Source organism: Wolffia australiana, chromosome 4 (genome assembly GCF_029677425.1).
Source record: "Wolffia australiana isolate 7733 chromosome 4, ASM2967742v1".
NCBI lineage: Eukaryota > Viridiplantae > Streptophyta > Magnoliopsida > Alismatales > Araceae > Wolffia > Wolffia australiana.
The window spans coordinates 12269624-12284567 of record NC_135838.1 but is presented as its reverse complement, the minus strand read 5'-3'; the positions used below and the strand labels follow the sequence as shown (position 1 = coordinate 12284567).

The 14944-nt window shown below is 38.7% G+C and overlaps 1 protein-coding gene across 1 annotated transcript; it reads right to left on the bottom strand.

The window, feature by feature from the left end:
- Positions 1–554: 554 nt before the first annotated feature.
- ACD1-LIKE (ACD1-like protein) lies at positions 555–6614 on the bottom strand. Its single transcript, XM_078573808.1, has 7 exons — positions 5981–6614; positions 5700–5887; positions 5536–5631; positions 2915–3086; positions 2640–2843; positions 1944–2131; positions 555–1014 (listed from the first exon to the last, which is right to left on the bottom strand). Exons 1-7 carry the CDS (start codon positions 6503–6505, stop codon positions 756–758), a joined length of 1632 nt encoding a protein of 543 aa, XP_078429934.1. The 5' UTR covers positions 6506–6614; the 3' UTR covers positions 555–755.
- Positions 6615–14944: the final 8330 nt, after the last annotated feature.

The window sequence follows — 14944 nt, the reverse complement described above, 5'->3', positions numbered from 1 at the left end:
TGATCATCCCCACTCCTCAAAATAGTTCTCTCTTAAGTTTTGGAATTATTCATTCCAGAGTGAGTTTCTTTTACAATAAACTTCATTTGTGTCTTAAACTTATTTTTCCTGAATGTTATCCCGCAATATCACAATGTAAAGGATAATATTCTATTGTCTGAAACACTCAGAAGAATAATTCATTATTCAAAATCAATTGTTTCATGTTTGAAGTTAAAAAACGAATTAATGTCCAAGTGTTTAAAACAGGTATTTTGACAAAATTATAGTTCTAACACTTTAACTTTCCACTATTCCCCTCCACTGCCAATATAATGAGAACAATGATAACCTCGAAATTTTAATGAGAAAAAACATAAACCAAAAATGCCTTATGATTTAGCAAACCCAACGGTGGTATGCATGTGGCCCACAGTATTTCTAGCAAAATACGTAAACCTGAATGAAGCAAAGAACCCATGATCTTACACAGCAGGAACGGAAATAAAATATTCTCTTGCAAGTTTACACATGACTAGAAAAAAAGATTCCTTTGGTCGGGCAAAAATCCAATCTAGCAGAATAGTGAGTTCAACTTTTGGATTATATAAATGTGTCAAACAGGAATATGCTGAATGGCACTGTTATTTATACAGTGACGTGGAACAGGTGTTAAGAACAATAGGAAGAAAGAGAAAATCATACCCTATCTTTTCAATTTTTAACACCTCAAAGCAGACAGAGATCACTGAAAAATAGAGCTTTGATCCAGTGTGTCATACTAGAGCATGGTTGTAATCATGGTAATAAAAGGTCTTGTAGATGAAGCGAGATAGCCATCTGGAAGCCAAGAAGCAGAGGACAGCCAGACCAAATATGCCAGCTCGAGTAGCTGCTGATGACAGAAAGCTCTGCTTAACTGCCGCAAGCCCTGCGATCAGAGCCACAGAAGCAATCTGCAGAGAAGTTTCAAGGATTCTAAGCCCCATCAGCGCCCGAAGGCAGCTGTTGCAGTTCACAGTATGTGACCAGTATCTGGGAAAGGACAAGGAAATAGGAACATCAAGATTCAAACACTAGGAAGAAAATATGAATTCTTGGGTTTTTTCTTTGAAGATGTGGTAGAGTTTGGCCGACGATGACAAATTCATTTTCATCACCCCCAAATTGCACCATCATTGTCATTTATGTTTGGGCTAGAACTAGTGATGATGATGATGATTCCCCATAAACAGATGGATAGTGATGACTATGACAGCTTTTGGACACCGGACAACAATGATGGTACCATGATTAAATGTCCCAGATTAGCTTGGAAACATATAGATTAAAATGACAATGATGATTCATCCACTGATAGATGACAGTGATGATGACGATGACAGTTGTTCAAAATCAGATGATGATGACGATGATGACTCTTGAAAACAGGATGTGATGCCTATAACTATTCACCATCATAATTGGTATCGCCATCATCCATTCCTCATCCCATTGTTGATGCAAACCATAAAACAAAGACCAGAGATTTCGTCAACTAAATAATAAATGGGTTTTAAATAACTTTCGATGTAGCCTGGTTTCTTGAAGCAGAGGGCGAGGAGAAGCAGAGAGTAAAAGAGAAGAGAAGGAAAGAGTAGATGAAAGACAGAAAAGAAGCTCACTTTCCATTAACACAATATAGGTATTTATACAATCCATTTATAACGGCTAGTTTGACTAGCCCTAACAGCTAGTTTGACTAGCCGTTATGTGTCCGATTTAAATAAATCGTATAATAGGCCCATAAGTATTAGGCCCATTAGTGATAATCTATTTATATAATTTATATAATAATTTATACATTCAACAATAACAAATCTAGAAGAAAACAGGTCTTTCATGCTCTCAGATAAGAAACTGGAACCAGCAAGGATTTTCTTCGATGAAAGCGAGCAAATAATTCATTAGCTTGAGGGTTTCACCTGTCCATTAGCTGTTCTCTTGAAGGGGTGGGGGGAAGCTGCGTACCAAATTTCGGTCCCCAGTTTATTTGATGGTTAGAATATTTCTTCAACCATTTCCTGAAGGCAACTACAAGGCCATCTGACTTTGTCGGTACAAAGCATGCTTTTTGCCAGTTGGCAACGCCGATTTCAGCAATCTTACGTTCCTGTTGTAATCATAGGAGAGTATAAAAGTGATTTGCTGGCATTGACAGGGATTTATGCCAAACAATTAATTAAAAGCCTTATAACTGTAAAATTTTTCATCCTAACTTCAAATGAATGATGAGTCTGAAACTAATAATAAAATGGAATGGGAATAGCCTACGTCAATGTAGGTCTTTATTTCTTAAAAGATACATCACTTAATTGAAGCTTTTTTTTGAAAAAAATTGAAGCTTTAAATAAATCTTAGGCACCTCTCAGTCTCTTTTCATTTTTCAGAACATTTTAGTTCACCATAGAACTCGGAAAAGTTATTATTCAAAAAAATGATAATTGTCTCTCAGTGCAGATGCCACATGGCACATCAACAGCCTTCTATACGAGCTTCATTGAGAAATATCCTAAAGTGTAGAAAATAAGATGGATAAACAACAGTTATCATACTGTATTAGCGAAACAAAACACAAAAATAATTTCTCTGAGATTTTAACTGCTATAAGCAAGGATTACCTCCACGTGAAGGAGATTCAGATCTGAGTCTATAATGAGATTTTGGCCAATATGCATAACCCATCGCGGGATAATCTTATCCACCCAAACTGCAAAGTTTCGAGGAAACACCCAAATCAAGCGGCTCCTTCCTGGACTGACCGGTATGCAAATGAATACCATAACGAGTCTTCTTTTTGCTGGCATGGTACAGGCTGACAGTTCCTAAATTGTAGAGATAAAGAAAGTCAAGATCAAGAAAATAGAAGAAAATGAGTAAAGATAACATTCCAAACCTCTTCAGTTAACTTCAGTCCGTCAATGTCGCTAATGGTGCTCAAATCTGGAAGGAAACGAAAAAGAACTGGCGGTGTAAAGTTGCTGTAGCGTGTCTCTTGCTTCCCAGTGAATCCGGAAAGATCATGCTTCAATATGGTTATATTTATGGGTTTTCCCCCCTCTCGGTCTCTGGTAGTATGGAATATAATTCAGTCAAAAGCAAACTAGAAGATTGATTGTAACAGGTATAAGTCGGGAATCGATCTTCAATTGGATCAAATTATTTTGAACAGATTCAAACAGTTTGAACAAGTCAAACTGAGAGAGAGAAAGAGAATGCAAGAACGGCAAGAGAGAGAGAGAGAGGCTCAGAAAGATGAAGCGAGAGAGCTAGAGACAACATGAAAGATAGAGAAATAGAGGGAGTGAGAGAGAGAGAGAGACTGAGTAAGAGAATGCAAGAAAGGCAGGAGAGAGAGAGGCTCAGAGATAGAACAAGAGAGCTAGAGAGCACACATGGGATAAAGAAATTGAGGGACAGTGAGAGAGAGAGACTGAGAGAGAGAATGCAAGAAAGGCAAGAGAGAGAGAGGGGCTCAGAGAAAGAGCAAGAGAGCCAGAGAGAACACGAGATATAGAGAAATAGAGGGACAGCAAGAGAGAGAGGGAGAGACCATGCGAGAAGGCATGAGAGAGAAGGAGAGAGAGAATAAGAGAAACTGAGTGAAAGAGACAGTTAGCAAGAGAAACTGAGTGAAAGAGACAGAGCGAGAGAGACAGAGAGAGAGAGAGAGAGAGAGTTAAAGTGAGAAACTGTGTGAGAGAGATGGGAAGCAAGAGATAGAGTGAGAGTGAGTTAGAGAGAGAAAGGAAACATTGTGTGTGTGAGAGGGAAGAAGAATGAGTCTGAGTGAGAGAGAGAGAGGGAGAACAAGAGAGAGAGAGAGACACAGCATGAGAGAGTGAGTGTCTCTGAGTGAGAAAGAGAGAGAGAGAAAGAGAGAGAAACCGATTGAGAGAACGAGTGCGACTCAGTGAGAGAGAGAGAGAGAAACAAAAATTTTGAGTGAGAGAGAGAGAGCAAGTCTGAGTGTGAGAGAGAGGGAGAACAAGAGAGAGGGGGGGAAACAAGAGAGAGAGAAAGAAACTGATTGAGAGTGAGAGTGAGACTCAGTGAGAGAGAGAGAGACAGAAAGTCTGAGTAACAGAGAGGGAGAACGAGAGAGAGAGAGAGAGGGAGAGAAACTGCGTGAAAGATCGAGCGAGTCTGAGTGAGAGAGAGACACCAACTGAGTGACAGAGATAGAGAGAGAAAAACTGAGTGAGAGAGAGAGCCAGTCTGAGTGTCAGAGAGAGACAGCAAGTCTGAGTGACGCAGAGAGAGGGAGAACAAGAGAGACAGAGAAACTGAGTGAGAGAGAGAGTGAGTCTGAGTGATAGAGAGAGAGAGAGACAGCAAGTCAGAGTGACAGAGAGAGAGGGAAAACAAGAGAGACAGAGAAAATGAGTGAGAGAGATAGAGGGCGAGTCTGAGTGTGAGAGAGAGAGAAATTAAGTGAGAGGCAGAGCAAGTCTGAGTGAGGGAGAGAGAGGGAGAACAAGAGAGATAGAGACTGAGTGAGGGAGAACAAGAGAGAGACTGATTGCGAGAGAAAGAGGGAGAACAAGAGAGAGAGAGAGAGAAAGGGAGAACAAGAGACCGAGACTGAGTGAGAGAGAGAGGAAGAGACTGAGTGAGAGAGAGAGAACAAGAGACAGAAAGTACGGCAATGACAGTTGTAGGAAATTGCTGTCGATACAGGCTTTCCCACTTAATTTTTGCAAATATAAATTAATATTTATTTTCATTTTTTGGTCGACTAATTCCATCTAATTCGAATTGCAGAGTCTGAACCGATTTGATCCAGCTCACTCAATTTGTTCGAGTATAAGACCTGATAGTTTAAGATGATCTGACCCAATTGTTAGATCGTGTTCTCAATCAGATAATGGGCTTTGATGATTGTGGACTGGCTTAGGTTGATTGAATGCTCGATCCAATCAATCTTTTGAACAATCTGATCGAATCCCTGAGGTTCTACATGAGAAATGGGTCGAGAGAGAGATATTGACTGTAAGATCTTCGCAACAATAGGATGGCTCAATGCTAATGCTGCAGTTAACGTCATCTGAAGAAGGCTAGAGTGGGAGAGGAGAGACGATGGCCAGGGAGAGGGAAGGAGATAAAACCCAATTCTTCATTTGACTATTCTAGGGTTTGGTACTCATCAATGTCAACATTATCATCAACACCATCAACCCTTGTTGATGTTCAAGATGACTTGGACACTGATGAATGTTCTGCAGTTGATGATGACAATGAAATTGATGGTCAATGTTGATGATGACAGAGTATCCCAAACAGCCAATGCCGTCCGCTAGCATCATCCGATCAACTTTGTAAAATTTGTAATTAAAATACATCAACCCCGCCTACCTCAACATCATCATCAACGTCAACCGGCCTACTTGACATTGATGAGACATAAAGATCGTATCACTCCGATAAAATGGGGATTGTATCATTCAGATTACATGAGAAACCATTATTTGCATAATTTGTTTAAATAATCTGACATGGAAAAGATTTATAAGATACCTCTTATCATTCTTTGGCTTCGGCATCCCCATAAGTCCATAGTGTGCGTAGCTAACGTGGGCAGGATCCATGAGATTTTCAATCAATACTTCATAACTGAAACAATGGAAAAGTAAAAGTCAAATTTGCAGTTCGTGAAAATTCCCTCATATCAAGAGGCATACCCATATGGCAAATCTCTGGTCCCTATGAAACCGGAATATGAGGGATCATCACACTCTGGAATGTTGGGGGGCCTTTTCTTCGTCAAAATATCCTTAAATTTTGGGTCACTGTTCGGCCAGAACCAAAGAATATTGTTCTGCACGCAACTCGGGTAAGGAATTGCGCATGCCTTCTTCGAACTGTGCACCTAAAAATCCAACAGATTACAATTCAATCACAATTTTTTTCACAAAATCGAGTAGAAATCGATCGTGAACTGAAAAGAGAAGGGGAGGAGAACCGGAGGGCCTTCTGCTGGAGCCTGAGGGATGAACTTGCAGTCCCCTTTGCCGTCGAAGCACCATCCATGGTAGACGCACTGCAATCGACCCCACTGATCGATCCGCCCCTCGGAGAGAGGCGCCAACCGATGTGGGCAAAGATCGTTGAAGACCTGCCATTTCTCTTCCGATCGATCCCACCAGACAACCACATCGAGCCCAAGAACCGTCTTTCCATGGGGTACCCTTTTGTCGAGGTCGCAAATGGCCGCCACTGGATACCAGTGATCAAACCAGTCGAATTGCTCGCCCACGGCCGCTTCTTCGCCCTCGGTTTCGATCGAATTTTCGAAGTTGGGAACGAAGGCCGGATTGGTGGGTCTGGAGGAGACGGCGTGGGGAAGAAATCTGAGCTTCGACCCACTTCGGATTTCAGCCGAATTTGAGCGAAAAGGGGTTATGGGTCGGTGAAGAAGAGATGGGGAGGAAGATTTCGCGAAGGAAGGGACTCCGGGGGAGCACGCGCAGAGATGAAGAGCTTCCATGGCCGTCTGCTGTGAAGCTTGGATCGGAGAACAGCTCGAGGGAGCTGCAGTTCACCAGACCCACGAGTGTTCTTCGAGCTGTGCGAGAATGGCCCACTAATTGAGGGGAAACTTTGTCGAGATTTGTCCATGCGTACGTGAGGACGAGAAAAAACGAAGAAATAATCAATGAATTGCATGGACGAGCGTGCATTTAACATTCGTCTCTGTTTCTCTTCTCTTTTTTCCACCACTAGTGGGGCCCGCTGGCAATGCTCGCTTGGGGTGGAGAGAGAAGAGAGAGGAAGCAGGTCTGTCCTCATCTTGGGAGAGAGGAAAATCAGTATCTCGAATTCTTTAAATCATAAATGTTATCAATAAATTATCGCCAGATTTTGAGAAACTTCAAAATTCAACAAAAAGGATAAACCTGTACAGAGAGAGAAGAGAGAGAAAGCAGGGCCGTCCTTATTCTGGGAGATTAGAAAAAAATCTCATCTTCAGCCACTCAGCAAACCACACAGAACTGAAGCTCATAGACGGACGACGGAGAAGAAAACAATCGGAGGCTCTTTCGTTTGGGTTGCATGCCGGGGGTAGCATAGACGACGGGTGACGGAACAAACCTCACCTGGTCCCTCTGCAACAATGTCGTCCATTCCTTCTTCGCCTCCAAGTTTCTCGCCGTAGGCACCGACAGCGAAACTCTGTAATTCAGATCCCCCAAGAGAATTATCCGGCTGCCACGGTAACAAAAATAATTCGAAATAAAGTAGACTATAATATTATGATCTGTATCGGGTGTAGTTTGTGTCTTGATTTGGCAAATGTTTCTCACTTGGGGTCGAGGGTTTGCCTTGCGCCGGCGGAGGAAGACGGGGGCGAGAGAGGATCTTGATACTTAAATATCAAGATGCATGCAACGTCTTGGCAGCGACGCGGTTGCACTGCCGCTCGCTGATTTTCTTTTTAGAATCTGAATCCAATACAGAATATAGCAGATGAATTGGAAATCTTGAATCCAATACACAATAGATTTTCGTGATTCAAGCGCAGATTTCCGTAGAACTTGAAGATTTTATAAAATCGAAAATAGATTTTTGATTTTTGATTTCATATTAGATTTTCGAATACAGGATTTTTTTTGTGTATTTGTAGACGTTGATTCAGAAGAATTCCATAGATTTCCGTAGATCTAGAATTCCGTACATAACCATAGGTCTGAAATACACAATCAAATGAAATCCAGATTGAATTTAAGGAGCAGATAATCATATCTAATATTAACAGTAATCAACGGCAACGAATGTAAAATTCACAGATGGATCTAAAATTCTCAATAATCAGATGAAATCCAGATTGAATTTAAATATTTAAAGAACAGATAATCAGATATAAAATTCACAATACTCAATATGTCTAAAAGTCACAATCAGATAAAAATCACAATAATTAGATGAATCAACATCTACGATTACACAATCGAGGATCGTATATTCAAAAATCGTAAAGGAAATTGAAATTCTAAAATTTATTTTTGAATTTACGAAGTCTTTGAAATCTACAGAAATCTGCGCTCCAAAATCGGAAATCAATTGTGTATTGCGCTCCAAAATCAGAAAATACGAAGTAGTGATAAAAATGAGAGCAATAGAGACGATCGGAATTTCTGCAATTTTGGATTGATTTCAGAAAATACGAAGTAGGGATAGAGATGAGACCAATAAGAGAATTTCAGGACATTCGAAGAAAATAGATTAATTTCAGGCCACAATCGGAATTTTGACAAAGTCCACAAAATATATTATTTTCAGAAATAGATTCAAAATAGATTTAAAATCCCAATCAATTATAAAACACCCCCACGTTTAGCTTTCCCAATTGATAGAAAACCATATGGAGCACTACCTCTAACAGAGAAGTGGAGACGTTCATACAGTTTCAGAAAATATGAGGTAGGGATAGAGATGAGAGCAATAGAGGCGATCGGAATTTCTGATTGGATAAATTTCAGAAGATACTAAGTAGGGATAGAGATGAGACCAATTAGGGAATTTTGGGGCATTCGAAGAAAATAGATTTATTTCAGGTCACGATCTGAATTTTGATACAGTCCATAAAATACATTATTTCAGAAATAGATTCAAAATTCAACAGCATCTGCCGTTGATCCATTTTCAAAAGAAAATTCAAAAAAAATTTGAAACATTTTCAGCAGAAACATTGCGAGCAGAAAAGTATTTGCTTAAGGCGACGATCAGAAAATAGATTATTTGATTCAGCAGAAAACTCTAACAAATTCCAAGCGATTGCAATTTCACAAAATAGATTCAAAAGTCAACAGCTTCTGCCATTGATCCATTTTCAGCAGAAAATAGATTCAAAATTCATTAATTTCATTAAAATACATTTTCAGCAGAAAATAGATTCAAAAAGTTTATTAATTTCATTAAAATACATTAATTTCATAAAATAGATTCAAAAGTCAACAGCATCTGCCTTTTTAGCAGAAAATAGATTCAAAATTCATTAATTTCATTAAAATACATTAATTTCAGAAAATAGATTCAAAATTCAATAGCATCTGCCGTTGATCCATTTTCAGCAGAAAATAGATTCAAAATTCATTAATTTCATTCAAAAACATTCAAATTTTCATGAATAAGAGAGAAATACAGAGAGCATGAGTAAGAGAGAAATAGAGAGATAGAGCGTGATTAAGAGAGCAATAGAGAGAGAGAACGTGATTGAGAGAGAAATGGAGAAAGAGATCGTGATTGAGAGAGTAAGAGAGAGAGAAAGAGAGAGCGTGATCAAGATAGAAATAGAGAGAGAGTGAGTGAGTGATTAAGAGAGATATATAGAGAGAGAAAGGGAGAGCATGACTAAGACAGGAATAGAGAGAGAGCATGATTAAGAGAGAAATGAAGAGAGAGAGAGACAGAGAGATTTTGAGAGCGAGACAGGGAGATTAAGATAGAAATATAAATACCATAAGAGTGAAATTAGATATATCAAGAGATAGATAACATCAGAGGAGAGAGGGCAAGCGACAAAGAAACATCTCTCTATCTGTCTCTTTCTCCTTTGATCCATTTTCAGAATTCAACAACATATGCCGCTGATCTATTTTCAGCAGAAAATAAATTCAAATTTCATTAATTTCATTAAAATACATTAATTTCAGAAAATAGATTCCAAATTCAACAGCATCTGCCGTTGATCCATTTTCAGCAGAAAATAGATTCAAAATTCATTAACTTCATTGAAATACATTCAAATTTTCATGAAGAAGAGAGAAAAGAGAGTGTGATTAAGAGAGCAATGGAGAGAGAGTGTGTGATTAAGAGAGAAATAGAGAGAGAGAGAGAGAGAAATAGAGAGCATGATCAAGATAGAAATAGAGAGAGAGTGATTAAGAGAGATACATAGAGAGAGAAAGGGAGAGCATGATTAAGACAGGAATAGAGAGAGAGTGACTAAGAGAGAAATAAAGAGAGAGAGAGAGAGAGAGAGATTTTGAGAGCGAGACATGGAGATTAAGATAGAAATATAGATAGCATGAGAGCGAAATCAGATAGATCAAGAGATAGATAGCATTGAGGAGAGAGGGCGAGCGAGACAGGGAGATGGTCCATTTTTAGCAGAAAATAGATTCAAATTTCATTAATTTCATTAAAATACATTCAAATTTTCATTAAAATACATTCAAATTTTCATTAAAATACATTTTCAGCAGAAAATAGATTCAAAATTCATTAATTTCATTAAAATACATTAATTTCAGAAAATAGATTCAAATTTCAACGGCATCTTCCGTAGATCCATTTTCAGCAGAAAACATATTCAAAATTCATTACTTTCACTAAAATACATTCAAATTTTGGTATAAATAATTTGGTCAAAATTCAACAGCATCTGCCGTTGATCCATTTTTAGAAGAAAATAGATTCAAAAATATATTCATTTTCAAAATTCAATGGCATACTTTGATGAAATGCTTTAATTTTGAAGGGGATCCAAGCAACGGGGATGAAACGTGGGTCAACAGAGAGAGAGAAGAGAAGAGAGAGAACAGATGAAATTCTTTACCACTCCAAAGCATTGCTCACTCCCGCCCACCTCGTTCTTCCTCTAAATCTGTCGATTGTCGTTTTGAGAGTATCCGGCCCTATTTCTCTTCAGTTCCTGATGTAGTGCAGAACCTCCATTTTTCTTCTCATATCCCCGTTTCTTGGATCTCCTTCAATGCTTCGATGCTTTGATGCTTCGAGGACTCTTGATATGGTAGTTCATAACCACCATTTTTCTTCTCATATCCCCTTTGATGCTTCTCTCTCTTGTGCACAATGTAACCTCCCAAACAAAGGCTTCAAGCTCTCACTCTCTCTCTTCTCTCTCAATATCTCTCCTCTATCTCACTCTCTCTCTTCTCTCTCACTCTTTTGTCAGCTAATCAGAGTCCAGAAGGGTACATGTATTCCTATTATAGTAGTAGAGATTCATCTCTGGTTCTCTTCTCTTCGTCACCCCATCTCCCTCCCTTTTCTTCCTTGAGAGATGAAAGCTTTCATCATCCAGCCCATTTCTGGTTATCGGACCTAATACAAGTAATTGGCCCATATGTGTTAATTTTTTAGTTCTTCACGTGGGATGCAGTATATTTTGATTTGACAGTTGTAGGATGTATAGTTTTGAAGAAGATCAATGTAGGTTTGTCCAAAACTTCACATTTACTTTCTCTGACTATCAAAGTTGCAGCATATTCATAGATAGACCAGTACCTTGATGAAAGAAGATCAGTTTACAATACCGCTTGGCATGGTTTTTGTCTAGGCTACCTGTTTCTAGACGTATCGGATTTGTTTGATATGGTCATTTCCAAAGGTCTTCCTTCTGCCATTTCCAAGCCTTTTTAGTTTTTCTAGTGACCAGAAATCTCATTTTTCTCATTTTTAATAATTGTTAGTTGTGCTAGGATGGAAACAGTAGTTTTGTATGTTTCATTGTCTTCTCTAGGTTATCTAGTGTGATGTAGATGTCATTAATGTTTAAGTATATGCTTTTTATTTTTGAAGCCCTTTATTTTTGGGCATTTAGAAGTCCCACCCCTCATTTATTCCATGTTTGTTAAATACTTGCTATATATTTGGGACTCCAAAAATTTTAATCTAGGAAAATAAATTTTCAACTTAGGAAAAGAAAAGAGACAATATTTTAAGACACCATTTCAAACCACCTAATTATTGTTTTTTCACTATTACTTGTGATGTAACACAAAGGACGCCGGAATCAAACGGCTCATGTTATGCCACAGGGAGGGTGGGGGAGTCATGTCAGGCAAAAGAGATGAATAATGTGGGTGAAATGCAAATGATAATACAGTGATCAAATCAATGAAATGTATAAAAATCGGTGTCGACGAACACCAACATCCACTAAGTCACGATAAGCAGGACCTGGGAATGCCGCTAGGCGCTCGATGAGCCAGACGACCAGTTGAAGGCCAATAGTGCAAGCACGGATATTGTCGCTAGTGCATGCACCTTCGACGTGCCAACCAAGGTCGTACCATTAGAAACCCATCCCACTGAATGTTATCCCTATCTATCGCCACCCTAACCCCGGCATGGAAAAATGTTTGGAGGCACTAAAAGAAATCATATTATGCCGAAAGCATAATTATAAGTGTACCTGCGAGATCTAGAGTCCGTTTGGTCGTGATGGTACTGATGAGAACCAATCAACGAGGGTGCAAGTCGTTGGGGCAAGCGAAGGCGCCAATACTCAGTAGTGTGATAGTCCTGGTGCAAGTGCCTACGTAAACGGTGGCCTCATGAGTAGCGACAGGGAGTGGGGTGACACATTGCTCGGCAGTAGTGGTAGGTGCACGACGCTTCTAGGTATGACTAAGGTGCAGGTAGGCGCACCCCTGGGCGAGGCGGTTGGCAGCCGCGAGGCCAGGGCCCATGGGTGGGGCAGCGAGGGCAGCGGCCGCGGGCAGGGCTGCAGCTGGCGGCCATGAGGGCAGCGGCCGCGGGCAGGGTCGTGGCTTGCTGTCGTGGGTGAAGCCGTAGCTTGCGACCGCACGCGGGGCTGCGACTAGCAGCCGAGAGTGCGGCAACCACCTGTGGGGCTGTGGCTTGCGGTCATCAAGACGATGGTCGCGGGTGGGGCCACGGCAGGCTATTGTTGGGGTCACAGGGCTGCGGGGCTGCGGGTGGAAGTGACAGGTGCGGCCACGGCAGATAAGGACTTTGATGAGGCCTACAAAATAAGGAAAAACAAGCAAAAGATAACGTCAAACCGTCGGGGCCTGTTGACAAGGCTGCGTACATTGAAGGCGGAATCTTGCACGTCAGTCCTCACTTAACAAACTGGTTGAGACAAGGTCTTCGAAGCTAGATGGTTCCCCATCAACTTGTTACAAAAATAATAAAGGTATTTCTTGACAGGAGGATTCATTATGCATCCCATGAAAAAAATGCACATGAGGCAAAAAATACTCAAACATGCATACATCATTGTCATAGGAGGAAGTGGAACTATATTTTCCCCTCTGCCCTCCCTCTTCGCAGTCTAATGGAACTAGGTCTGCACATAATTCAGCTCCGCCTTCATGATGCCTTCAGTCTAGTGACTTCATGTCATTATTAATATTTCCTCACTCTTTTCTGCTTCCATATCATGAGGAGTAAACCATATCTTTTGTTCCAAGGGAATGAAAATATTGTACTGGAAGTAATAAATTTATTATTGTATTATTTATTTAATTTATATTTTTCTTAGTATTAAGTTACAAATAATATAAATTGATCTTGGTAAAATTGTTCTGATTTACAAAAGCAAATAATATAAATCGATCTTTTAAGGATTAAATTTAGAAAACAAATATTAGTGTCTTATAGTAAGAAATCTAGTATAGTCTAATCTAAACTTTTATTTCAGGTTCATATATCAAATCGATTAGTATTAAATTTTAAAAATTTTACAAGTCGAATAGTTACGATAAAGCTTTAAAGGCATTTTAACAATATGCTTTAATATGTGTATGGATGAATGTTCAAACTAGTGCATGCATGAATAGGGATTGTGATCAAGAACAATAGGTCCTCAGTCAACTAGTTGACTGATGGCAAGTGAAGATAAAATCACACCCTTAGTTATATTAAAAAGGCTATTTAGTTTGGCCATATGGTGAACAAGTCAATTCATGTAATTAGAACTTGTAGTTTCTATGACATGAAGATAAACATATCCTCTAACCCTGTTTAAATACTTTTCTGAATTTGACTTAATTTGATTGGTTTAATAACTTCTTCAAATTCCTAATTGCTACCTTAGGGTATATAAGGCGAAATTTATTGATGATTAAATGAAAAATAGTCACATGAATATATTACTATCAAATGGTCATATCTTGCTTAAAATGATGTACTAAACATGCCTAAAAGTTTTAAATTATTTTAAAGCTGAGATTTTTGGCATAACAGCTAGTTTTTCCTCTTAACACTTGAGAGGTATTTTGAACTTGTGGAATTATTATGAGCTAAAATTTTAAAAAAAGTATTAATGTTTCATAAAAGCTATTATGCCCTTTTGGATATCTAAGTGCATAAGTATAATTTTGAGCCCTAATTTTGAACTCCCCTTCTTGCCCTTTGAAAATTGCAGTCGAAAATCTATAGAGATCTTTTAATCCCTGAAAAACTTTTCAAGCTATTTTCAGCATTTCTTCTAGAGGATATTTGTTTCTGACATTAATACAAGTCCATAGAACTTGGAACATGATTTTTGGTGCAGGTTGATTCAAGATCCAAAGGAGAGAAGGCTGGCCTCCGAATTTTGCACATCCTCAACACTATGATGAGTTTGACATATTTAACATAACTTTAATATTTATTTTAATTTTTTTTCACCTTTTACATAGTTTCTAACATCCATAAAAGTCCATAAATTTAGTCGCATCTTTTGGTTGAGATTTGAAATATTTATAGGGGTTTAAACTTGGATGTGGATGAATCCAATGTTCAACTAAGAATGGTTAAAGATTGATCAATGGAGCTTTATCTGATTCCATTTAGAATATTTTTTACGAGATAGCAATATTTTTTAATTGTGTTGCAGAATGATTCTATGTGGAATCATCTAGTTGTAAGCACCAAAGAATGAATGAATAAGATATTGTAGTTGTAAGCACCAAAGGCCAAACATGAATTAAAAAATTTCATCCAAAGAGAAACTTAGAGGAGAAGAATACAAGAGGAATGAATGATAACAAATAGGGAGGTATTGCTGCAGGGAATTCATAATCTCTTAAGTAATAAATTGTTTATGTAAAAATATTTATATTAAAATATATCAATTTAGGCCTTGTCTTGAATACTATTTAAGAAACTGTTATACGAAGTGTTGTTGAGCAGAAGATATTGTTTAAAAATATGCCGTTCTTGGAGGCCA